The 27152-nt window shown below is 47.3% G+C and overlaps 1 protein-coding gene across 3 annotated transcripts; it reads right to left on the bottom strand.

The window, feature by feature from the left end:
• Window positions 1–1200: 1200 nt before the first annotated feature.
• On the bottom strand, window positions 1201–26736 carry grk5l (G protein-coupled receptor kinase 5 like). Of its 3 annotated transcripts, none has more exons than XM_079738421.1 (17): window positions 26258–26736; window positions 11722–11817; window positions 11462–11574; window positions 8686–8763; window positions 8341–8438; window positions 7846–7938; window positions 7401–7464; window positions 7151–7291; window positions 6851–7041; window positions 6491–6528; window positions 6255–6344; window positions 5390–5598; window positions 4994–5131; window positions 4434–4571; window positions 4068–4195; window positions 3536–3621; window positions 1201–1904 (listed from the first exon to the last, which is right to left on the bottom strand). In XM_079738421.1, exons 1-16 carry the CDS (start codon window positions 26307–26309, stop codon window positions 3573–3575), a joined length of 1716 nt encoding a protein of 571 aa, XP_079594547.1. In that variant the 5' UTR covers window positions 26310–26736; the 3' UTR covers window positions 1201–1904; window positions 3536–3572. The 3 variants fall into 3 exon arrangements, with proteins under 3 accessions (XP_079594547.1, XP_079594546.1, XP_079594548.1); XM_079738420.1 differs by having other exon boundaries at window positions 4064–4195; window positions 26258–26735; XM_079738422.1 differs by lacking the exon at window positions 1201–1904 and having other exon boundaries at window positions 3238–3621; window positions 4064–4195; window positions 8380–8438.
• Between the last annotated feature and the right edge of the window lie 416 nt (window positions 26737–27152).

A 27152-nucleotide genomic window follows, 5' to 3' on the forward strand; every position in this document is an offset into this window, starting at 1 on the left:
AGGACGCAGGGTTTAAGGGGCCATTGGATGAATAGGACTATTCGATTCTACACTATTTACATGTGTGTATTTCTTTTGATAAAGATGTTCTTCAGTTTCATTGTTTATACTGATATCGTTTTATTGTCTACTGTAAATTCATATTTGTATTTTGGTCATATTCATATCCATTCATGCAATTGTGTCATCAGTTAATTTATAAAATTAGTGAAAATGTTTAAATTCCTTTTATAAAAATACATTTAAAAAAGTGACAAATGTTGTATACAATGTTTAAAGTGTGAGGAATTTGATCCCAGAATCCCGGAATTTGATCCCAGTATCAAAATGGAATTTGATCCAACTGATTTGTAGACATCGTGTTTTCTTAGGCAGCTCAAATGTTTTGGGAACCTTGTCGAGGGTTTCCAACCGAAGCCCCAACTATCTTACAACAATATGGTTTCAATCGGTCGTGCGTCAAACACCAGATCTGGAGGAGCCGTTGGGTGCTGGTAACCACGGGAACGGGTTAGAGGAGAAAATGGGCCGATCAGAGCGACAAAGGCACGGAGCACAAGTTGGGAAATCCTGATGAGAAATCGTAGTCACCCTGACCTGCCACCCCTTGTCCCTTTGGCAGGATTAATGCATCTCTACGGCCTTCGTCAGGCTGAACCCTCTCAAATAAAAACGGGATGTCATGGTTGCCTTCAATAGCACTATCCTAATGTTCAGGCATTTTAGGAGCAGGCAGGGTTAGGAATCTTGCTCAATTTAGCCTATAGTTTGGTAGTGGTACAGACGTTTGGGATTTAACCCTCAAGTTTAAGGCTGGGATTAGAATACGCTAACCACTGGAACATCCTGCCCGTCTCCTGACTCTCACTCAATCACTCAAGCATTAATACACAAAACTGTGTTCTATTCTGCCCTCCCAGAACATGGCTTTAAAAAACACTTGTTTTATATAAATGGTGGGGTGTCAAGTGTTATAGTATTTATTTTCTATAGAAATGGTTATTACAATGGTAACTGTTTGTGAAATGTATTATGTCTTCTAGTGAATAAGTTCATTTTTAGACATAGAAGCAACCGCATTTATCGCCTGAGACAGTTGAACTAAATATTGGACTTGTTTAGAAAATGATTAAAAAAAACTAGGCACCGCGGGTACAAGAGAAAGAGAGACACACACACACACAGACGGAGAGACCAGCATCATGTGGAGTGCTCAGACCAGCACAGGGTTTATTGGGAGTTCAAAAGACACAGTGGGTTTGGCTGTCACATGCACTCAGCACCTTCCTGTACATCCAAGCACGGAAAGAAGAATGAAAAAAGATAGCGAACACCCTGCTCTTCCTCGGTATCTCTTCCCTCCTCAGTGAACTTTCCCACGTTCATTCCAACGCAACGTTTATGTGTGTGTGTGTGTGTGTGTCTTTACTCCTTCCCCCGATGAAACAAAAGCACAACATGGAGTCTAAAAGGAAAAGCAGAGGGCTGAAGTCCATCCGGGAGGTCATGCTGACAGGAGGCACTTTATTCAAATTCCAAATCTTCATTTTCTAGTTTTTTTTCTATATCAAGTACATCAAAAAAGTTCAAAATAAAATACACGTTCAGTCAATTGAAAATTGGTTAAGAACTATTAAATTACTGCATGAACCAGTTACAACCTCACACTTATACCCTCGCAAAAAATAGTAAGTATGCATCACATTCTAAAACAAGCAGAAGAGAAGGTGTTGGTCATCCCTTTTCGTTGGCTGTGCTACGGTAAGAAGGACACTTCTTTTTGAGGGATTTCGCATGACTATACCGCCGTCTTCCTCGTCCTCCGCTCGCGAGTCACCGGGGCCGGTGGCGCCCGATCGATGTTGGCCGTGAGATGGCGCTCACCCGTAGCGGTGCCCTGCTATCTGAAGGTGAGGTGGAGGTGGAGGAAGACCTTTTCAGATTGTGGTGGTGGCAGATTCCAGAATAAAACTCACAGCGTGTTGAAGTGTAAAGCAGAGGCAACATGTAGAAAAAAAATGACAAATAATATTTAATAAAAGAGGATGTGGGAGACGCAGCAACAGGGTGACTCTTCTTTTTTTTTTTAAAGGCTTGGGTTTCAGAGGCGGTCCCTATTCTCCCTCCAAAATGTCAAAATAAAAACCAAGACAAACCCCCCCAAAAAACAAATACAATAATGTGCCATCATGGTCAGAGGTAAAAACATCTTTACTGTAAAAACATTTTTTTTCATTTGGTGATGATACAGCATGACATAATCTTATATTGTGCAATGTTTAAGTTAGCTGAGTGCATGTGTTCCTCTCTCCACTTCATGGGGACTTCATGGGGAAAATATCCATACAGCATCACGATCTCAGAGTCAGTCCACACAATCTCACATATACAGAGACGTGGGGGAGGGTATGGGGACGGTCAGCATACAATGGTAACATCAGTGGAATGAGGTATGCAGACGCAGAAGGTGGTATACCTCTCTCGTTAACTTGTCCATGCAAAGATAGCACAACACAGTTCTTAGTAATCGTGTGTGTATGTGCTTTAAGCGGGTACGATGATATGTCTGCAGGCTCATATTTAGAGAATGTATATGTATATATAGAATTATATATCATTGATCCAAACAGTCCCACGTTCTGATCCGGGGGGGGGGCGGTTTCGAACGGCGGGACGGAACCGTCCGTAGGTCTGTGGCGCGACGCAGCGTCAGAACCTCTAATGACGTGAACTGTATCTTTGGCCTGAGTGGGTGCAGGAAGGCAATGCACATTGTGTGGTCGGGGGGCGTTGGTGGTGGACATGTTCTAAGAAGGAGGAACTTCACGTGAATGTTTTGCGAGTAGTCTGAGGTATGGATGTATGGGGGGGTGGAACGGGCATGAAACAAGGAATTAAAAACGGATGAATGGTCGTAAGCAGAGGGCGAAGGGGTGAACCGGGAACGGCAGATATATATAGCCGACGCCAGCGATGGGGGTCAGAGAGAGGAAGAGACTGTGAACTGTAAAGGATGACGGGACTTTTCCAGAAATAAAAACCGAGCCAGTCTACCCAATGCGCTTCGACCCCCCTTCCATGGTGGTCATTCTCACACAACCCATGCCCTGAATATAAGCATGTCTTTATATGTTTTCGTTCCTGTTTTCATGACCGTAAGTGGCTTTGTGGTGCAGCCAAACAATCCCCCCCCCCCCCCCCCACCCACCCCGCCCAGCTCCGAGGGTCTTAGGGCCCCCCATCCCCTCCCCCCGACCCGATGAGTGTCAACGATGAGTGTCAACTTTTCTTCCGTTGGACCGTTTTGGCTGAAGGAACGTGGTCTGGGGGCTTCTGGTCCGACCCCCTCAATGTAAACCAGGGGCTCCCTCCCTCCTTATGTGTGTGGATGTATATGTGTGTGTGTGTGTGTGTGTGTGTGTGTGTGTGTGTGTGTGTGTGTGTGTGTGTGTGTGTGTGTGTGTGTGTGTGTGTGTATATGCATGTGTATGGGTGTGTTTGTCTGTGTGTATGGGGCTCCACGCGGTTGCCATACCACTAGGGGGCAGAGTGGGACATGGAGTCCACAGAGTTCACGCTGGAAGACTGCACGCGCCTGTTGGCAATGGACACCTCGGGGATCTACGGGGGGGAGAGAGAGGGGTGAGGGGGGCGTCCTGTGTGTGTGTGTGTGTGTGTGTGTGTGTGTGTGTGTGTGTGTGTGTGTGTGTGTGTGCGTGTGTGTGTGCGTGCGTGTGTGTGTGTGCGTGCGTGTGTGTGTGCTCTGTGTGTCTTTGCGTTCATGACCTGCACGTGACGGCCGTCCATGCGTTGGTTCTCTCGATGTGTAATTGTGTGTGTGCTCTGATTGTACGTGTGTTTGTGTGTGCAAATGTCGGCGTGTTAATGACCTTTTTGTGTATCTGCGTGCGTGTGTCGTGTGTTGCTTGTCGTGTGGTGTGCATGTGTTTGTGTCGTGTGTACGCGTACCTGTGTGCGTGTGTGTTATGCATGTGTACGGTTGGGTGGTTGTGCGTGCGCGTGTGTGCGTGCGTGCGTGCACCCCGTGTGCATGTCATCTTACATGCCTCCTCAACAGCCTGTCCAGCACGCTGCGTCTCGGGGGCTCGGGGGGGTGGTCCCAGTCCAGATCTGGGGGTCTGGTCCCGTGGGGGCCGAAGACGTTCAGGTCGCTGAAACACTCTGTCTCGATCATCTGGAGGACGGGAACACAACACAGGAGATAAGTGATGCAGAGAGAGTCGCTGTGTGTGTGCGTGTGTGTGTGTGTACATGCGCATGTATCAGTGTGTGTGTGTGTGCATGTGTGTACGTATGCATGTATCAGTGTGTGTGTGTGTGTCCATGTGTGTACGTATGCATGTATCTGTGTGTGCGTGTGTGTGCGTGTGCGTGTGTGTGTGTGTGTGAAGCCTGCCGCACTCCTTTACTACCTCGTTCTGCCAGGGGATGGACACGCTCCCGGTGGCGAACTTGGAGTAGAAGTCGTTGTCGGTGCGGTCCAGGTTGACGCCCTTCACGGTGGAGAACTGCTCTATGTCCAGAACGTCCTTACAGTAGACCGCACGGGGCTGGGGGGGGGGCACCAAGGGTTCCGCAAGAGAGACGGACAGACAGAGAGAGAGAGAGAGAGAGAGAGAGAGAGAGAGAGAGAGAGAGAGAGAGAGAGAGAGAGAGAGAGAGAGAGAGAGAGAGAGAGAGACAGACAGAGAGAGAGACACAGACAGACAGACAGACAGACAGACAGACAGAGAGAGAGAGAGAGCGAGCGAGCGAGAGAGATAGACAGACAGCGAGAGAAACAGAGACAGAGACAGAGAGAGAAAGAGAAAGAGAGAGAGAGACAGAGAGAGAGAGAGAGCGAGAGAGAGAGACAGAGAGAGACAGACATCAACTATAAATACTCTCATCATCACCAGGTCAGTCCTAGCTCTTCATTAGCACTATGCAGATCTTCATTTGTAAACTATATGAGGGTCGCTCTCTCTCTCACGTCGGGCACAAAGGACGGGTCCAGGATGCCGGCCTCCAGGCGTTTGAAGTTGGTGTTCTTGAAGAAGGGGTTGGCCTTGGCGCCCGCCGACCCGTCCGCCTGGCACCCTAGCCTCTGCTTCGGGTCTTTGGTCAAAAGCTGGAGGAAGACCAAGGCTCAGTCAAGCTCCTTCATCAACCAGCTTATCGTCTAAACTATTTGCTATGGAGTACCTCAACAGTCTTCTATCTGAATCAACCTAACGTGATCTTCTTTTTCAACGCACAGAAACATGAGATTGAGGAGCAGGTTTGGGGCGGGGCGTCTCGCCTAAGGATGCCTACAGGTGAACTGGACATCGGGGGGGGGGGGGGGGGGGGGGGGGTTCATTGGACCAATCTCTAACCAGGGGCCTACCATCCTACAGATGGCCTTGGTGTCCTCTGTGAACTTGTCGCTGTACTCCTCCTCCTCCTCCTGCACCCTTCTCTCCACCTCCTCGCGCTTCACCCGCTCCTTGCGTGCCCGGAATGGAGACCTCCCGGCGGTCATCTCGTACACCAGGCAGCCCAGCCCCCACCAGTCCGGGCTCATCCCGTACTTCTCGTTGTTGATCACCTCCGGCGCTGGGGGGGGGAACAATATTAATTAGGGCTGGGCATGTTAACGCGTTAATTACGCGTTAGCGCAATCTTATTTTAACGCGATTTATCCAAATTTATGCATTACACCCTTTCTCTTTTTCTTCCTCTTTTTTTTTTTTGATTTTGAAAGGTTTTGACCACAGAATTTCAACATTAATAAAAGAAATGTCAACCAAACTCCCTCAAGATCACTTGGTCTAGTTTTTGCTTATTAAGTACATTTGGTATGAATGATAATGTGTCATTCCATTTGATGATCTCATTGAACTTCAATTGGAGGGGATTTAAAATATGATTTTAAATGGGAAAGTAATCGCGAGTTAACTCACCAATACTATGCGATTGATCGCGATTAAAACTTTGAATTTTTGCCCAGCCCTAATAATAATTATAACAATTGATATATAGCGCTTTTTGGGAGGACACTCAAAGACACTTTACAAAGAAAAACAAGAAAACAAAATACAGAAAAACTCTAAATAAATGAGGTGTGGTGGGGGTGGGGGTCAGGTGCCGTATGCTTTCTTGTACAGGTGAGTTTTGAGCTGATTTTTTTAAGAGAAACGAGGGGTCTGTGAGCAGCCATTGACGGGCCGGGGGGGGGGGGGGGTATTGATAGATGCCGTGGTTCCTCTTACCCATGTAGCCCACGGTGCCCACACGGCCACGGATCATCTCTCCTTCAGGCACTTTGATGGCCAGACCCAGGTCTGAGATGCGGATGTGTCCTGCAATGCACCGCCACACACAGAGTCCCGGGGTCAGCAGGGGGGGCGACCAGCGCTACCGCCGTGCACATTAGCGCGTCCGACTGATCGGTTTGGTGTGTGTGCTCGAAACACTCAATACGAGCCCATTCAGGGTTATATCTCACCGTTGTCATCCAAGAGGATGTTCTCTGGTTTCAGATCCCTGAAATGATTAGAACAGTAGTTTAACCTTTCAGAAGAAAAGCAATAAGGAACAATTGGTTTACAGATCGATATGTATTCACGGATATACCAGGAAGACGTTCAGACAGGAAGACACCGCAGCCTAATTTGGCTTTTAATGAGCCTCTTAGCAGATGATCAAGATATGAGGCAATTCTCAGAGTGAGCGGAACTTCCACAAAACGCAACCCTAACATGTTCTTGCCACTGTGGGGAAGCGCGTCAAGCAAGTCTGTGTTTATTAATGTCTCCGGTGGGTTTTGCCGCACACACATCTACGGGCGATAAGCTGCCTAGACTACCTGTACACGATGGATTCCCTGTGCAGGTGGTCGAGGCCACAGCAGATCTGAGCCGCGTAGAACTGCACCCGGTCCTTCTCGAAGCCTGGCGTGCCCATGTTGTAGATGTGGAACTTCAGGTCGCCCCCGTTCATGATGGTCAGCACCAGACACAGAGCGTCTTTGGTCTCGTACGAGTATGCTAAACTCACCTACAGAGACCCCGGGAGGAGAAGAGGGACGGGGAGCCGGTGTGAACTCGTTTTCTAACACAGCACCAGCGAGAGAGGAAGGGAGATGGTTTTTTTAATGCTCACTCACCACAAAGCGGCTGTTGACCTTCTCCAGGATCTGCTTCTCGTTCAGCGCCATGGACTCCCCTTTCCTCTTCTTGATCCTCTTCTTCTCCAGCTTCTTGCAGGCGTACATCTTCCCCGTGGCCCTCACCTGGCAGGCACACACCTGGTGGGGGGGAGGGGCACAGGGCCTTAACGTCGAGAAGACCCTCCCCGGCACGGCCCGAAGCCGATCCACATCGCCGCCGCGTTTCAACAAAACCAACGGCACTCACCTCTCCGAACCCCCCCTTCCCCAGGACTCGGTACTGTCTGAACGTATCCTTGGTGATCGGTTGCCTGACAGAACACAGAACATGGCGGCAGACATTAATAGACGCTCGTGTAATATTGATTGTTTTGGGGGGGGGGGGACAGAGCGATGAGTGATCATCTGTTGAGCTCCATTAGGAGTCCGTTTCCTGTACAGACAGTTCGGGCCCCTCGCATGCAATTACCGTCTCCAGACACGGACGCCCTGGGGCAGTGAAGACGGCGGTGGAAGCCCACCGGATGGTCCCACAACGTTTTAAAATATATCAAAGCTAATGCATCGACAGCTGTGTTTCCACCATGACGCACGTCTCTGTTTCCTTAGATCCACGGCACGATAAGTGCAATGCCAGATGCAGTCTCAATCTTTTATCTTTATTATTCTTTTACGGGCGGAGACTGACTTACCTTTCCAGCATCTTCCACTGCAGGAAGCGGTCAAAGTACATGCTGTTCTGGTAGTCGGAGAACGGGTCACCGCTTAGGTAGTCGTGAAGGGTTCTGGGCACACAGACACAAACACACGCTCAGCCAATGCAGTCATAGCTGGTCAACTCACCCCCGGTTCACACCAGAACCGTCACGTAAGTGTAGGGTGAAGTGCTGCGTAATGCCGCGTGCGTCGGATTCACTCCGCCTCTACCTCGGTAAACAACACGCACGCTACGGATAAAGACTTCAACCGGTAGCCACGTCGCGTGCTCTAGTTTTTTCGGCGTGAACTAGAGGTAAGCAGTCTTACACCGCAATGAATGGGTGACCTGACATGCGTCCCGACAGCAGCAACAAAAGGTGTGTAAAGTAATCCCGAGCCCAGTTTGTCCCGAGCCGGAATGTGTGCGCGAGCCGTAGGTGAAACGTGGAGGAGTGTGTGCGACGGGGGATATGGGATCATGTACAAACTTGTGACAGTCGCTGAAGATCTCTTTACACGGACTCAACTCGAGATTCTCGCTGCACTGGTCGGCGTAGATCTTCGCCACGTCCACGCACTCTGTCGACTTCGCCCGCGGGGCGGACACGGACACACACACATGGACACACACATGGACACACACATGGACACACACACACACACACACACACACACACAGAAACACCCACGCGTACACACACACACACACAGAATTACATACATACTTTTGATAATCGGTTGGCCAACTGCAAAATGCCACATGCATCTCATCAGACATATTAATTAATATATAAATGCACAGAAATGCAAAGAAAATGAAGGGAGTTATTCACATCTATGGAGAGGAACTTCTTGATGATCTGGTCCCCTCGGCTTTTGCGCTTCTCATCGGGCGCGACCTCGTAGTCCTCCTGGATTAACGGACAAAAAACACATTTAATAACATTTAGGAAAGCACGCAGAGACCTCGCTCTATTAAAGGACGCACGTCACCCATGGCACCGTGGCAATATAATGTCCCTTGCATATTAATTCTCCACGTTTTACCGGGACTGTGTAGTCAAACTGGGTACGATATCACCCCTGGATGGGATTCTAGTTTATAAACCATTTCCATGGCAAGACAACTTGGATATATTCTATATGTTGGAAGACCATTTGTGCTCTAAATAGGAGGGTAAGACACATGTGAGCCATGTTCTGAGCCAGCCCCTCTATCAATGGCCCTTTTCTAACATGACCCTACGTTGCCTGGCAACAGCACAGTACACACGGCAAGATTCCATGAGGTCCTGGAGTGTCACAGTTTGTCACACTAGCGTCACCAGCTTTCCATACACACACACACACACACACACACACACACACACACACACACACACACACACACACTCTGAGGTTAGGTCACAAACAAGCATCAGTGTCAGCTGCACAGTAAAACAATGCGTAGCAAAAAACGATTTGTGGAATTTCTTAGGGCCAAATAATTCCACCACCTAAGCCGAGGCTTCAGAAACACAACGTCTGAGAGAACAAGAGCAGACAAAGAGTGACACAACGTAGGAAAGCGCACAAAGAGTGACACAATATATGAGAGCACACAAAGAGCGACACAACGTATGAGAGAACAAAGAGTGACACAACGTTTGAGAGCAAACAAAGAGTGACACAACGTATGAGAGAACAAAGAGTGACACAACATATGAGAGCACAAAGAGTGACACAACGTGTGAGAGCAATCAAAGAGTGACACAACGTATGAGAGCAAACAAAGAGTGACACAACGTATGAGAGAACAAAGAGTGACACAACGTATGAGAGCACAAAGAGTGACACAACAAATGAGCGCACACAAAGACTGACACAACGTATAAGAGAACAAGAGCACAAACAGAGTGACACAAATAGTGACATGCAAAGAGTGTCATGTGGGAAACATAGTGACACAACTTTTGAGAGAACAAGAGCACACGAAGAGTGACATGAGGGCAGAAGAGGCCAAAAGTATGAGAGTAAACAAAGAGTGACAAAGAGTGCGCACGAGGCAGAGAACGGGGATGAGATGGCTGCTGAATGTTGATTAACTTTGAGTATGTTTTCTCAAGAAAAAAAAAGCATGAGAGAGAGAGAGAGAGAGAGAGAGAGAGAGAGAAAATGAGATGTCCGAATCCAAACTTACCTTGGAGGTCAGCCAAAGGGAAAATAATACGCCCCTTTAGCCTTTGAGAAGCAGAGGCGAAGCAACACACACACACACACACACACACACACACACACACACACACACACACACACACACACACACACACACACACACACTTTCCCCTGACGTAAGAGGAACCACAGGCACCCCCGAGCACATTCCTGACTGCGTTACAGTAACGCACACTCGCAGGCCGCTATTGTGTGGGAGGGATTGTGTGTCCTTACTCACTGGGAACCTCAAACAAAAAAACTAACCAGGCAAAAATGAGATTACTTTAATATAGTACTTTAATATTTTATACATATTGTAATCTTTTTTCTGCATGATTTCATTTTTTGTCTGAGCTTCCCATATATAAAATAATCGTATAGATATATATTTAATATAAATATGATTATTTTACTTGCTGCTGTAATTTTGAAGTCCCCGAGTGATGTTTTGCCAATTTGGTCTTACAGGAGTTTCAGTGAAAGGACCGTTGCAACAACAGCCTTTTGAAGACATCATAATGGGTTTATAGGTGTGATCACCGATCCACGCAGAGCCCTCTGAGCGGGTGTGGCTAGCTACATGAAATCCTTTGTCGGGTCGGCATCAAACGGGAGGGATTCTCATTGTGCTCGTATGTATACTATTCAACGAACAATGTGTTTGATGAGTGAGGAAGACCAATGAACGGACTTCCAAACTGAAAATAATGCACTGGTTGCCAACAAAAAACATTACCGTATCTTCTCATGCCCTTCTTAGTTTGTAGCATGTTGTGTGTGCGTGTGTGTCTGTTGATACTGTGAGAGGTGATGGGCTACTAGGATGTGAGGGGGGGGGGGGGGGGGGGGGGGGGGGATCAAGGGGGGGGGGGGGGGGGGGGGGGGGGGGTTAGTTACGAAGCCACGCTAGAAACAATGCTGTCTTTCTAGCGTGCGTCACATGCCTATTCTGAGCATTACGGTAAGTGTCATGTCATGTGTCACGGGATAGATATCCCGTCTGGAAGATGCTACGGAGGACGATTATAACTGGGTAACACAGGGATGGGGGAGGCAACGGAGAGCAGAAGGGGGAGAAGGGAGAGCCAGAGGGGGAGGTGGGGGGATGGAGGTTTCCATCATTACTACTCCGCTCGTTTTCCGGAGAGCCACATAACTCGGGCGCGGCGTGTTTTCAAACCACGGGGCCATTAAAGCGAGCGGGCGAAGATGTTAGCGTGTTTGTGTGTGTGACAATGACGCGGGGAGGGGGGGTGAGAGTGGGAGTGAGAGAGAGAGAGCGAGAGTTAAGGGTGTGATAGGGAGCTCGAACGAGATGGAGCGAGGAGGAAGGGGCGCACAGCGAGAGAAAGAAGAGAAAAAGGAATCAGAGAGAGAGCGAGAGAGAGAGGGAGATTGTGGGAAAGCCCCTACCATAGCGTCCAGTAGATGGATGCATCTCATCAGCGTCGGTCTGGTCTCACAGTACTGTCGGAAGAGCAGCCTCCCGATTGGCTGCTTCTCACACAGGCTCACGTAGTCCCGGTCTGCGGGGCGACAACATTGGCTGTGTTAGCAAAACCTAAACGTTTACACCCACACGGTCACGTGACCCGGGCGGAGACCCTCGGTCACATGACCTGGGTGGAGTCACGTGACCGGGGGGGGGGGGGGGGGGGGGGGGGCACACCTACCCAGGCTGGACCCCAGCTCTGCGCACTGGCTGATGTACGGGAACCGCAGGATCTCCTTCCACTTTTTACTCCGCCCCTTCCGCTTCCCGCCTCCACCTGTGGAGGGGAGGAGAGGTCAAAGGTCAACAAGGATGCAACACACTCTGAGAAGCATGTTCTTTGGAATGATTCGTCAGCGGAGCGCAAACATCCAACATGTCCGACTTCTAGAGAAGGAGACAGAAGCAGGGAGACCGAGAAGGAAAAGGAAGGAGAGAGAGAGAGAGAGACAGAGGCAGAGAAGGGCAGAGAGAGGCAGAGATAGAAGGAGAGAGAGAGAGAGAGAGAGCGCGAGGCAGAGAAGGAGAGAGAGAGAGAGGGATGCAGAGAAGGAGAGAGAGAGAGAGCGCGAGGCAGAGAAGGAGAGAGAGAGAGAGGGATGCAGAGAAGGAGAGAGAGAGAGAGACAGAGGCAGAGATAGAGCGAGAGAGAGCGGGAGGGAGGGAGAGAGAGGAAAATGTGTGTCGGATTTCTGCATTGAATGATATCATCGTCTCAATGTGCACATATTTATAAATGACGTCCTCCTTCCCTCAGATCCCCCTTGTCCTCTGCCCAGTTTATTTTATTCCACGAAAGAGGGAAAAATGTAGCGGTTCATTTTGAATTCTTTGTCCGTTTGCCTGCGTACGCGGCCATGTGTGTGCGTGCGAGTGGGTGTAAAAACGCAGGGAATGGAACGTACTGTATTATAACATGCTCAGCCCACTCCCAGTACCAGGAGCGAACAGATCAGAGAGGGTCTGGATGAATAACACGACCGTCAACAGACGACCACACCACGCCTCGATCCGAGACTTAAGCTACAAAGCACTCAATCCTGTTGAATTCCAAAGAAATGTCATTTCCTCAAAGGGGATACCTCGGGGCAGGCAGGCCAACACCCGTCATCCCCGACGGGCCCTCCTCCACCACCCACCACCCCACACCGGATGACCTTTGGCCTCCATCCCCACCACACTTAAAGGTCCCATGAGATGCCACCAGGTGTGGGTTGATTAGCCGTTACAAGCTGCTTTGGAAATCGGTCCCTGATGACATCACAGGGGGCCGTGTCCACATAGATGTGTGACGGATAGATGAGCAACGTTTGCTACGGCCCACTGGGTAGGCTGGTAGACTGACCTATCCAGCACACATCTAGGTGGACACGCCCACCTGTGATGTCATAAGGGACAGATTTCCAAAACGGCTTGTCACGGCCAATCAACCCCCACCTGGTGGCGTGTCATGGGACCTTTAAACATCCCTTCAACAAACAACATCCAACCCCCTTAACAAACAGGGTGTGAGAGCGCAAACATTCGGCCGCGCTATACCTTACGCCATGTTAGTCTCCACGCCGTGCATATGGGAATGTTGGGACCGCCACAGCCTTCGCCCCGTGGCCTCTTTCCCTCGACCCCTCTCTCCCGCTTGCCAGTGGAAACTAGCTCCGAGCGTAGCATCGGGCCCTCGCATGAGAGGGCTGTTTGGGGGCGGGGGTGGGAAAGTGAGGCGGCGACAAGCGGACATCTTTAAGTAATAACCCAGGAATGTGAGAAACACCACATCGACTCTACGCTGTAACCAGGGGGCTCTCTCTCTCTCTCTCTCTCTCTCTCTCTCTCTCTCTCTCTCTCTCTCTCTCTCTCTCTCTCTCTCTCTCTCTCTCTCTCTCTCTCTCTCTCTCTCTCTCTCTCTCTCTCTCTCTCTCTCTCTCTCTCTCTCTCTCTCTCTCTCCCTCTCTCTCTCTCTCTCTCCCTCTCTCTCCTCCCTCTCTCTCTCTCTCTCTCTGCCGATTGTGTGATCTTATTTAGAACACACACACAGCGGATCCACTTTCATTGCCATGGCGGCCGAGGCCCCCCCGCCCCCTAGTCAAACAGAAAGTCCATACTTTGGGGAATAATGAGGAAGCTCCTATTAGTGGGAAGGTTATGGATAATAGTAAAACTAGTTATAATCATTAACTAGCGCAAATGCTATCCCTCTAAGTGGTTGAATATGGACGCAGAGTCCTGCATTGAGGAAGTGACCGGCAGCACATAAGCAGGCCACAGAAGCGTACACAGATTACGTCAAGATTGATAAGGCTTTTGTTTTCCCAGGGTTTTATGTATTCTGGTTCCAGGGTCTGTTCGCAGTCTTGGGAAGACAAGGGGAGGCAATGTTATCATGCCAACTCCAGGAGGCTGGGGGCGCCTTACAATAACACGTGTGGTCCAACTTGGATGTATTAATAACTCAAAGTCAGAATATCCCCTGAGAGAATCATAAACTCCAGGCACCTGCTACTCAGCGGGCGGTCGTGGAACCGAGCGTAAACAGACGCTCCTCCTCGTGCCCAGTGAGCCCTCGGCAGAACCACACGGAGAACCACACAAAGCCGCTGTACATCGAGGTACAGAACGTCTGCGGGGAGACACGGAGACAGGACCAGGGGGAACCACAACCAACCAATGACAGCACCGTAGAGGAAGGTTCCCTCCTGATGCGAACACCACAACCAGCCAATGAGTAGGGCGGGGTATTGTGGCCAATTTCCTAAATCGATTCGATTTCGGTTCATAAGGTTCTGAATCGATTAATCACGATTCGATTCGATTCAATCTGCTCTTAAACAACGAAAATGGCTCAACTGTGTTACAAAATACAGATGTACTTTATTTTTTCTCTTCACCTTAAACAACGGGTTTTAAGTGCAAACTTGTAAATTGGACAGCTTAAACTTGAGCTGTAAACAAAACTGTCTCAAATCTCAAAAGTGCAATTTTGAAATTAGAAAGGAATTGCAAGTGAAAGTGTACTTGAACGACAACATTCCATCACTGCAAATTGCATTAAGGCATTGTTTATTAAAGTGCAAAAAAAATAATAATGGTAAAAAAAATAAAAATAATAATAAAATCGATTTCATGCACTATGAATTGATATTGCATAATTTAAATGAAATCGATCCAAAATCGATTAAATCGATTTTTTCACCCAGCCCTGCCAATGAGCACACCGGAGAAAGGTTCGCTCCTGATGCGAACACCACAATTGACCAATGAGCACACCAATGCCAATGACGCCAGGCCTTCGAGACAAAAGGTGTCATTTATTTCCTGCTTCGGGGTCAACACCGAGTGAAGTGATTGTGGTGAACCACTCTGGTGCTCCGCCCTACCGTTCAACTGGCACACAATGTTGACCAGCAAACAGCTGTAGGTCCTCTCCTTTATTGGGACTATTTTCTTCTCCCTTCTCACGACACTTCCTTCACGGAACGGCTATCCACACTTTACATTTACATTTAGGGCATTTAGCAGACGCTTTTATCCAAAGCGACTTACAATAAGTGCATTTGTTACAATAAGTACATTTGTCATAAGAAGTGAAACAATATAACGCTGTCGGTACAGTAAAGACATTCATAGAACCAAGTGCAAGTATTACAATCGCTAGGCTAACCCATTCCCCGTGTAAAGCAGCGATAGCAGCTACTATAGATGCTACACAATTAAGTACCTTGAATAAGTGCAATGTACAAGTGCCAGGACGTACAACATTCAATGGTGGCTGTGCATTGGTTTCTATGCAGAGTCGAGATGAACTCTGAACAGGTGAGTTTTGAGTCTTTTGCGGAAGCTGGTGAGCGACTCTGCGGTCCTGACATCGGTAGGGAGCTCGTACCACCACTGAGGTCCCAAAACAGAGAAAAGTTGTGACTTTGCTGACCGACCTTTGCTTGCTCTTAGCGATGGCGGTACCAGACGTCCAGCTGAGGTAGTTGAGCGGAGGGATCGAGCTGGGGTGTGTGGCTTTACTAATGCTTGGAGGTAGGCAGGGGCAGTTCCATCGACTGCCTTGTATGCCAGTACCATCATCTTGAATCTGATGCGAGCTATTACAGGGAGCCAGTGGAGGTCTCGGAAGAGGGGGGTTACATGTGAGAACTTTGGTAGGTTGAACACGAGGCGCGCTGCCGCATTCTGGATGAGCTGCAAGGGTTTAATCGCAGAGGCAGGGAGTCCAGCCAGGAGCGAGTTGCAGTAGTCGAGGCGGGAGATGACCAGTGATTGGACTAGAAGCTGAGCTGCTTCCCTTGTGAAGAAGGGCCGGATCCTGCGGATGTTGTAAAGTGCAAATCTGCAGGATCGGGCCACCGCAGTGATGTTTGCGGTGCAGCATAACTGATATAAAACTACATAACACTACACCATAACACTACACCAAGGTTTTTGGCAGTTGGAGAAGGAGATACAGTGATGTTCTCAACAGTGACCAGTAAGTCCATGTGTGGGCAATCTTTCCCTGGTATTAGGAGGAGCTCAGTTTTGTTGAGGTTAAGCCTCAGGTGATGGGCAGTTGTCCAGGTGCTGACTTCTGCCAGACATTCAGATATGCGTGTTGCAATCAGGGCTTTGTCAGATGAGGGAAAGGAGAGAAATAGCTGAGTGTTGTCAGCATATCAGTGATAGGAAAAGCCGTGGGATGTAATTACAGAGCCCAATTACAGAGCCCACTTTCATGTATTCCACGTTCAGTTTCCGGGTGGTGCATTCACGCATCAGCTCCTTCTTCCAGTTTTCCCTACTGTAATATCTGTCATTGTACTGCATTTCCACCAACGCGGCTCAGTTGCACATTTGAGCACAGTTCAGGAAATCATAGGATTAACGTTTCTGCTGAAAACGGATTTATCGGAGGGTGACACTGACAAGTAGTTTCCTGTCAGGGCGTTGCTCTCTGGCGGCTCTCCAGCGCTCTACACAACGATGGAGACAATCATTTGAGCAACAAAGAAGATGTATCGCAATCTTAGCGGCGCATCTACTTTGTGAAAGACAAAGCAGGCCCACACCACCCATCCTTGGCTGATTCCAATCTGAAAAAGTGTGCCAATAGTTGGCACGTTTCACATAAAAAATATTCAAAAAGATTTTATTTGACATTCAAGCAAGCCATTTTGCTTGTTAGGGGATCAAAGAGTTATCGTGGATCAGTAGCTCCTAATCGCGGTGAAACCACAACAGTAAAATAAACGCGAGCCGAGAAAGCCGAAAATCTCTTCATTACACATTGTTTGCAATTGTCGACTCCGTAATTTCCCCCCAACAAACCACCAGCACGGCACGTCGAGGTCTGGGTCGTTCTCTGCCGTCGTTTCCTGTTCATCAGCCTCTGCTTTTCACACATGCAGAAGTACACGCTCTGATGCACGTCTGCCAACACCCCTTTATGTACATACAGGTCATCAAGCAGCCTGCTGAGTGAGCCAAAGTTGGTTGTCCCCTGCCCAAAGTCTGGGCAGAGGACAACCGCCTGTGTGTGTGTGTGTGTGTGCGCGCACGCATCCGGGCGTATCTCTAGCAATGTCGTCATCCCCTTTCTACTGTTGCAAGCCATGAGTTCTTTGTTACACACGGTGTATTCAGACAAAGGTAGGCATTCGCTGGAGGACGGCTTCAGGTATGCTGTGGACGTGGGAGAACGAGCCCAAGACATTTACGCTGGGTGCATGCGACCTAAACTCATTTGTGGAATGAACGGATGCAGCCTTAACAGTGAGACTGGTTGGTGGCAAGCATGTCTGCACCACATCCTCAGAAATCGATGTCTGTGATCAACTGGTGATCATTTATCTCGCATCCGGCAGTGATCTGAATATGAGTGTTTTCTGAACACCGTGAGAAAGCGCGAAACCACGGAACCCCTTCAGAAGTTTGGTAGTCATTTAGTAAATCCACATATATGGGGATTGAACCCAAACCTTGCGGCGTCAGTTTGGGATGCAAATGCTTTAATTTCCTTGAGACACGCCTTGCTTTCCACTGAAAACACATTTGCCTGAGCTGGCAGGTTGGGTCTGTTGTTATGGAGATGTTGTTCAGGTCGTTGGACTGGAGGTGGGTTGGATCGTGTTTTTCCGTGAGACTCATCCCAATATGGAAATGTAATGCATGCAAAGTTGTTGTTCCGATTTTGTCTGCAAAGTCACTTAGGTCATCCAAGGGAATCCTGATCATACGCACCAAATGCTACAAAGCAAGAGGCAAAGCAGGCCCACACCATCATTGGATGATTACAATCTGAAAAATGTGCCAATAGTTAGTTAGAGGATATGTGAAACTATATTAACTTCAAACTTCAAAAGATTTTATTTGACATTCAAGCAAGCCATTTTCCTTGTAAGGGTGTCAAATATTTAGCTTGAATGAATAACTCCTAAATTGGGGGAATCACAGCAGTAAAATAAATGTGAGAAACAGAAGGGGACAGCCGGTGGTTCGATGTGTTGCGGAGACTCATCCCAATATGGAAATGTAATGTTCATGCAAAGTCATGGTTCCAATTTTGCCTGCAAAGTCAATTAAGCCATACAGGCGATTCCTGTGGTCAAAAGTACAAAACTCTCAAGCAAACTACACAGGACTAATCGGGTCGTGTGTCAGGGTGCTCCACTTGATCGAATGATTGACCAATTGTGGTAAAAAAAAAAAGGGGCGGGGGGGGGGGGATTCTAGCTTTAAAAAACAATCAAGGGAAGGGGCTAGGTTTCAATATGGTGCCTGACGGTAAACGGTCCGTCACTATCAGTGTGTGTTTGCACGTCACAGTTTGCCAGAGGAAACCGACGCAACAGTGCCCAGACGACTATGGGAGGAAGAAGCTCTTTGTTAGGCCCGTTTCCACCATGAGGTCATCCCACGCGAGCTCGCCTCAGTCCGGCGGCGGGGCAGCGGTGTTGTCCTGAAGGGAACAGCTGGAACATCTGCTTATGTGTTCAAAGCAAACAGGGTTGACGCACACGGACGCACAACCTGGTCCGTTGTGTTTGGCTACTGCAGCTCGGATCACATGTTTGTACTTGTCGGATCACTTGTCCACTAATAGTTATAAAGTGGAAATCAAGCGTATAACATAAGAGAGGGATCTTATATACACCAGCAGTGCTGGAGCGTTCCCTATCCCATCATGATAGCGATTGTTGTAGTACTTGCACTTGGTTCTATGAACATCTTTACTGTACGACAGCGATATATTGTTTCACTTCTTATTACAAATGTAGCTATTGTAAGTCGCTGTGGATAAAAGCGTGCTAAACGCCCTAAATGTAAATGTAAATCATGAGGAGGACGGGGGGAGAAGTGTTTGGCAATGAAATAAGGTTGAGGTGCAATGCCCCTTCAAACAGAGCTGATTCCAAGCTATTTTCGTCCCAGATGCGACGCGTCAAGTTTTGTTTTTACTGTTACTGTTTGTGTCCGAATTGTGTCTATCAACAAAACAACCCGACTGCCCTTCTCTGGTTGTATGGATCACAGTTCCTTGTAAACACGACCGTTATAAATAGCAACTGTGCCAGAGGGCATGGGCTTTGTGCTAAAACAAACCGAGGCGGTCAAACCGGTCCATAACCGAAGAGCCAATGAGCGGCGGCTCGCTCCGTTCGTGTGGCAGGTGTACGAGAACCCCCCCCCCCCCCACACTCTCAGATTTGCACTGGAAAGGAAAAAAAATCACCATTCCCATTTTAGTGACGCAAATTAACAAAAGCATTTGGAGCTAGAGCGCAGCGCAGTTAAACCGTACGCATAGCGTCTGTCACTTTATTCTCACCACCTGCTCTACAACTGTACGAGGGCTCGAACAAAAGAACCAAAAACAAAAACGATGCTCATCCTCGCCTAATCACATATGCCTCAATAAAACGGGATTACATAATCCCCCACACGATCCAATCAAAGAGCAATACGGGCCAGGGCACAGAGAGGGGGACATTCTGTTTGCTCATCCATAAACCCCCAGAGGAAGAGAGCATAGTCCACATTAGATTAGCCCCAGACCGGCATTATGGGTCCTATAGCCGCTGAACACTAATGGGATTGTTCAGTCGCTCTTCCTATGTTCTTATCATGCTCTGAACTGAATGGCTCATTGTCAAGAATAATGTGGATCAAAAATGCCCATCAAAGCATGCTGCAGGATAAGGTTTTATGGTTTTATTATTGCAAACATCCCAAATTAAATGATCCAAAGAGACAATGTTTACCTCCTTGTGACTTCTGGCAACTCTGCTCACTATCTTATTTATAAAACCGTTGGTCAGGGGAGCAGAAATGTGACCAAGCCGACTTACTGTAGTCCCAAACCGGTTTCAAATCAGGTCTTTACTGGAGACAAGTCAAGCCAAAAGAGTCAGGATTGTGATTGTTGGGTCTCAGACTATATTCATTTGCACGGCCCCATTCAGTTTATCATCCCTACCCATCATGATGATAAGATTTTTTCCACCATACTGTCGATAGGGTCAGTGGTTAGGTGATGTGATCTGGCTCTATAGCAGACATGGCAAGCCAAGCATGGGTTGAATCATGAGAACCCAAGTCTTTATACATCCCCTTAAAAAAGGTGCTATAGATAGGATTCTATAGAAAAGAAAACCTTGCCTACACTTTTCCACCAATGAGATGATGAGAACGCTGAGTGTTACCAGGCAAAATGGAATCCCCAAACCAATCAGAGAAGGGATGCCCCGATTGTTCAGTAGTGAGCCGGGATTGGCCAGAAGATCGAAATAGTCTCATACAGAGGCAGGTGTGCAGTCAACCAAAACTGATATACTCCAGAGCCTTCACTCATGAATAGCTGACAGATAACTATTACATTTCTTATAGATACACTCAAATGATGAGCGCTTAAATCGTACAGAACCTTTAAGAAAACCACATAGAGGTGAATAAATCATTTCTATCTGCGTTAACCAAATTTTATTGGTTGAGTAGATACCGTTCAAATACAAAGGAATGACTTCCCCTTAAGAGTCCAGCTAAAGTAGCAGCCAACATCAACCCAACATGCATCCAACTGACGGAATGCTGGTTTGACATGCCATAGAGATCACATGCATGTGCACACACACACACACACACACACACACACACACACACACACAGACACACACAGACACACACAGACACACACACACCTCGTCCCGGATATGGGGTTAGGGTAATTACATTGACCCTCTATGGCTGTTGGTTTCATCTCCAGCTGTTCTTGATTTTCTTATATACACAGACAAAACGCGGAAAAGCAAACACAGAGACAGACAGACACTTTGAGTAGAAGTGATTTTGTCTCGTCTGGATCGTCTTAAAAAAATTATTTTTTAAATATTTCATTTGGAGATTACGCGTTTGTTTAAATGCCCTTCTGCTGACATTAGACATTTCTGACCTCTGTCGTTATCTTTTATTGTTAGAAACGACAAACTATCTTTTGTCTTTCCGTGTCGTCATCAAGGCTTCACAAAGTGAAGTCTGAATAGACCCTAACCCTAACCCACCAATGCCTCACAAAGTGAAGTCTGACGTGAAATAAAGTACAACTAAGAAGAGGATGCAGAGGATATCATTAAGGCTCGAGATACAATGGACACCGTATTGATTATTTACCAATTTGTGTACATCAAATATTCATATTTGTTCCATTTGGCGGCATGGCAGTACAGAAGACGTTCCAAAGCTGTGGAGCCATGAAGGAAATAAACCACGGCATGATGAGAGACGAGATTGATTATACGCTCTACAAACAATAACTTCTGCTTTTAAGTATATGTTTATTAACATTTGCTTTTAGATTTATGGACTTCACATCCCTTGTTCTATGTTCAAAATTCCTTCCCAGAAGGAGCAGGAAGCTCTGACATGCTTTAGACAAGGGGGGAAAAGAATTCACGCACATCATCACAATCATATTTTTCACAAAATACGTGAACGTATGAAGAGAATTAGTAAGGAGACCAAATGTTGTGGTATAGGCCGTAACCCTAACTCTATTGAAATCCATCACAAGTAAAATGGCCTAGTTCTGAAGAAAAGCCCATGATGGGACGATACAGCATTGAAGATAAGCTTTCTTGCTTCTCATTGTCTGCAAGCACCAAAAAAACAAAAAGCAAATACCTACTGCTGAAACAATGGAGCGTTTGGCTCCCATGGATTCTCCAGTCGTCTCCATTAATGCTGTCCCTGTTTGTCAGCCAATAAAAGCCCTGATAGCATTATGTCATGGCCTAGGCTATTCAGAACAATGCTGCCTAGGGGTGAAAAAAACTCCCAAATTATGCTAATGTAGGAAGTAAAGCGAGTGAAAATGTCACTCGCTTTTGTTGCTGTGTGGGCGTGAGTGAGTGCCTGTGTGTGCGTGCGTGTGCGTATGTGTGCGTTGACAGGGTTGCTGCAAGAGAGAAAGATAGCGAGAGAAAGAATGAAATATGCAAAGTTTTGGATGACTTCCTGATGGCTTCACCTTCCACTGCTGGCTGTGACCAGCTAAAGGGTCAGGATATTGCATGACGGCGATCGAATTAGTTTGTGTTGCGTCAATCATCGTCTCTGTTGTGAACTTGTTGTGGGCCTTTCTGCTGAAGGCGTGCGGTTTAGTCACTTCACTTGCGTCTTTCTGGGCTTGCTCCAACTCGTTTCCCCACTGACCTTTTTCTTCATCGTGCAAAAAAACACCAGAATCTGCTCGCACATAGAACACGTATATGAAACCATGTGTGAAAGGATGTTCCTGTTGAACAACCAAATACTGTGGTGTGTCGATATATATCCCTATGGTACATCCCTGTTATGTTTGGGTGTGGGTTCCTACTGTTCATGAATTTGCAGATTCAGTTATACTTTTAAATTAATTTTGCATTGAATTTTTATCTCAAAAGGAGGAAATTACATATGGTGTACAAATCGAAAGAAGCCTATAGCCCAACTAAATGTATCTAGATGTTGGTTAGTTTTCATGAATGCACTAAAATAATTTCCTGAAATATAGGTTATCGAATGTACCTCCCATCATGTATCATGGTAGTAATTATAGCGTGCTTTGTTGTCTTTGCCTTTCCTAAGTTCCTAACTATCTTCTTTCTAACCATGTTTATCCGTCATTAATAAAGTCGGCAGATTTTTCATTCAATAGATGGGTAAATCGTCATACATTATTTCCTGTCGCCGACCAGGAAAATCTCCTCCTCTCCTTTCAGTTAAAGTTGAAGGAGCATTTCCTCATGTGTTAAGTTAGAGTGTGGGAGTGGAGTCCAGTCTAAATACCTTGGCTTTGACTAAGACTTCATGTCGGCAGTTAGAAAGGCATGTGGATTCAGCTATGCACTCTCTCTCACTCGCACTCATTCATTTACTGAGCTGATCTGATGACCCTTACCTGGTTTGGATCCTCAGACTGCTGCCTGCACAAGTTGTGAGTTGCAAGGCATGCAAGATACTAACCAACACACACACACACCCCTTTGAGAGTGTACTGTAGTATGTGACCCTCTTTTACCAAGCTCATTCACCAAAAATACACGCACGCACGCACACACGCACACACATCGTGGTATTGCCAGGATGCAAAATCAATATGTCAAATCAGCTATAACCTGATTGTGCCCATACGGCTGCTGTTTTCTTTCCTTGATGTACATGTTCAGGGACCACACAAAGGGGTCAGGGAACTGTTTTGGAAAGTTGTGCAAAAAAGTACATAATCACTTTTTTAGATTTAGTAGAGATAGCTACCTTCAGCAAAAGCCTTTAAAAAACGAGCGCAGTCCATCTCTGTACTACCTTAACACCGGCATCAAGGCCAAATTCCCAAAGACATCAACCTCGTCGACAATGGTGCGCGGTGGCTCTCAGCGGGAAGACAATTGCTCCTCGGTTTCGACGTTACCTGACCAAACCAGATTGAGCGGACACAGATCATACGTAGATGATGGGCTCTGAGAATGTCATCGAGCACATCACAATTTTCCGCTGAGCCGCGGTAACAGATATTGATATCGGTCAGACGATACCAACCCACCCCCCACCACCACCCACTCCCAACATACCCCGGGGGACAGTGGCTCCCACAAAGAAAGATGTCATTCTGGATGGATGTCGTCGGCGTGCCAAATCACTATGTCACGCAAATATAAAGGACTCTCAATCGCGTATGAGCTGCATCTCCATCCCAGTGTTTGAATGCTGACGCTGAGTGAGATAAAAGCCAAAGATATAGCCTTTATCTGTTCCCCATGCAAACCATGCCGGAGATTACCGTTACGCTGTCCTAGTGTTGGACAGCCATTAGCTGCTGTATGAGGCTGTGGATGTATTGCTCGACCATAGCCTGGAGGAGGCTGGTCGGCTGGTCCTAATCCACATGGATTACCATCAATTTTTGAGTTATTGTTGGTGGCCGATCACTTCACAGTGGACCAATACCAATCATGTCGTCGCGGTCACACAACGAAAGCATAAAAAGGGTTCCTTTAGCGGTATGGAGGTTGAGCGGTCTGTGATGTGGTGCAGTTCTACAGAGGGCCTGCAGCCATTGTGAGATGTTTTTTAATCTGGACTGCCAAGAAGCGAGGACTCTGGTGAAAACAGACCGGGATTAAGAGAGTAAGCAGGGACTTCCTGCAGGAGATGCACGCCACTTTGTTTAGCCTCTGGCCCGAGACCCTTTCCCATAAACAAGGAAAAGTTAACAACCTTCCTTCCATTTCATTCACATTCTCTCCGTGGCACGGGTGTACTGCATCCAACGAGGATAGAGACACAACCCCTTACACAACTCCCAACAACGAGACCGACTCCACAGTGTAAAATACACTCTGCGCACCGCGACAGGAAGTTGATACAACACAACACAACTAGGAACATTCCATTTCTCTGTGGGGTTCATTTCAATTCCTATGGAGGTCACAACTATTTAGTTATCTTCCAACGGCAAGGCATTCCTGATAGCGTCGTCTTTACCGATAATACACCCCAAAATAAAATGTTGTTTATTATAAGGGTTTTCTTGCGTCTTGTTGTCTGTCAATGTTCTTTGGGCCTTTTGCATTGCTTGGTGCCGCCTTAATAATAGAACATCAAGACCTTTTCACTCTGTCACACACAGAGCCGGGACTCGGGGCCCCGGTGGGAGCAGCTGGGGCCACTGAGGGCTGTCGTGGTTCATTCGCAGCTCCTTATAATTCATAAGGCTTAATTCATTCAGCCCCACCATTCCTAGTCTCATCAGCACCCTAACACGTTCCAACCAGGCCCTTCCCTCAGTGTGGTTCCTCTCTGTCTTCACTAGCACTCATCGCTATATGCTTCATCTGGGTGATGTTACTCTACCTGATCAGAATGGAGCAGTACACTGTGTGTAGACGTGCGTGTACGTCAAAATGATCCCACACTTCTGGCTCCCTGTCACCAAGTTAAATGGTCATTGTCGGATTTCTGTGGAGGATGCCAGAGGCAGAAATTATTCTGCGTCACTGCAATTCCACGAGGCCCTAGGCCTACAACACTAGGCTATACAAAAGTTTTTGAGTGTGTGTGTGTGTGTGTGTGTGTGTGTGTGTGTGTGTGTGTGTGTGTGTGTGTGTGTGTGTGTGTGTGTGTGTGACAGTGAGTGGGTGAGTGAGTTAGACAAGAAAACATGGCCTTCTGGGTCACTTTATCATGTCTTTAGATGGATGGAGGCATATAGCAAGGTTCCGGAGAAGTATGGCACTGAAGCATTCCTTATGGCAGTATCTTTTCATGTAAGACTGCACAGACAGTACCGCCTGAAAAATATATATATTATGAGAAAGATCCACATCTGATCCAATTCGATAGTCTGTCCATACCAAAACGCTACAAACATAAACCGGGGTGTTTCATAACAGGTTTCCGGCCAGTACCTAGCAGTATCTAATATAAATAGATCATGGCCAACTACTAATGTACAGTGTTAATATACAAACACGGTACATTAACACTGTCTTACAGTTGTACTGAAGCCTCTGAGATGCTTTGCTCAATGTAGGATGTCTGTCGGTATTTCTAAGTAAACGAGCACTCGAGACACGAATCTGTGAAGGCATCATTTGTCATGTTCAGGCGGCATGAATTGCTTGAAGGAGGGAAGACCACGATTGATTTGATCACCTATCACGTCATCACGAATCCCCTGGTAGGCTACCATACTCCCTGGTATGAGAACAAGATAACTGCCCATTGAATATCTGTCTGAGCGTGTACGATCTTGCGAAATAGCTGGCACACCGTTTCATCACCAGCACATCATTTATTTTATTCCCAGGCAGCAAAAGCGGATGTCGGACGCTGTTTTTTTTTCTCCCCTCTCTCATATAGGAAACGCAAGCTCACACGTAGGATATGTCAAATATTTAAACCTACAAATCAAAAGGCCTAAAAGAAGATCGGCTGTGATACACGGGGCCATCCACAGCAGACCTGGCGTTTGGTAGAGGAAGAATACATTAATAGGAGCATTACATAAGACGACAGGCCGATAAAATTCATCTGTATGATTGAACTACTGTATGCTGTAACGTGCTGCCCAGTCGCCAGGCCATCCAAACATCCGTCATCGTAGCGGTTTTTTTTTTTGCATCACATATTGTGATCTTGAGTTTTAATCCAAACATGTGTTGCTTCCTCCATGGTATAAAAGGTTCAATGAAAAAAAAACGTACCCTCTCTCGCCTTCAGCAGTACAGTGTTGGCTACTATGTTCTCCAGCTCCATCACAAATCCAAAATGAGCTTTCCTCACGCAAACGTCTGCAGAGAAAACCACAATGTCCTTCACGTCGTGCGGTTGCGTTACTCCTCGTCCGTACACGACCAGATGTTACTCATATCATAGTCGTATGGAACACACAGGATATCATAGGATTGCTTGTCATGAAAGCCCAGTATGGTTCTCGTGGTGAGCTCTCGGAGCACCGCTGCATCTCTACTCTCTTCCAAGGCCGTTCCATACGTGAATTAATCTCAAATACGCGTAAAGATGAATATTTCAATCTGCCCCATCAGCGGAAGCCTATAACGTTTTGTCTAATAACGCGTTGGACAAGAGCGGAACACTGGGCTGTTACTGCTGGTCGGAGCTGTAGGGGCTGGCGGTAGTGGCTCAGTGCAACGGAGAGAACATCCATGCAATGGCGCTCCCCCTTTCGGTGTAACCTCGTTCCCAGGCGTTCTCTTCTCACGACGGAACGCCTGAGCCGGGGTGCGCCGAATGAGCGTTATCGGCGAGAGGGGGCGGGACTTTCCGTTAGACAGGGTTAGCGGCGGGAACGGAACGGACTTTCAATATCCGTTTTGTTTGTTTCGGAGAACATGTGCGTTTTTTCGTAAGAACTTCATATTGATAGTCATTGTCGCTATACTTTTATCTCACCCCAGAGTCCGTTAGCGTACACAGCTCGTGGGAAGAAAGATAACGGAAATTGCGTTGCGGTGGACCAGGATAACGCTACAATGCAGGCTCCTCTCAGCCTACTTTCAGTGCGTAATCAGAATGGGCTGGGCGTTTTACACAGTTCTTTTTTTTGCCCTTTGGATTGATGGTGAACTACTGGCCATT

This window comes from Pollachius pollachius, assembly GCF_949987615.1.
Source record: "Pollachius pollachius genome assembly, chromosome: 1".
Lineage (NCBI taxonomy): Eukaryota > Metazoa > Chordata > Actinopteri > Gadiformes > Gadidae > Pollachius > Pollachius pollachius.

Excerpts from the sequence above, each read along its gene's own strand:
- grk5l (XM_079738420.1), bottom strand. The coding sequence starts at position 26,309 with ATGGAGCTGGAGAACATAGTAGCCAACACTGTACTGCTGAAGGCGAGA. Across the intron at positions 8,439-8,685 it reads AGAAGTTCCTCTCCATAGAT|TCGACAGAGTGCGTGGACGT; the intron begins GTGAATAACTCC and ends CCGCGGGCGAAG. Across the intron at positions 7,292-7,400 it reads GGAAGGGGGGGTTCGGAGAG|GTGTGTGCCTGCCAGGTGAG; the intron begins GTGAGTGCCGTT and ends CCCCCCCACCAG.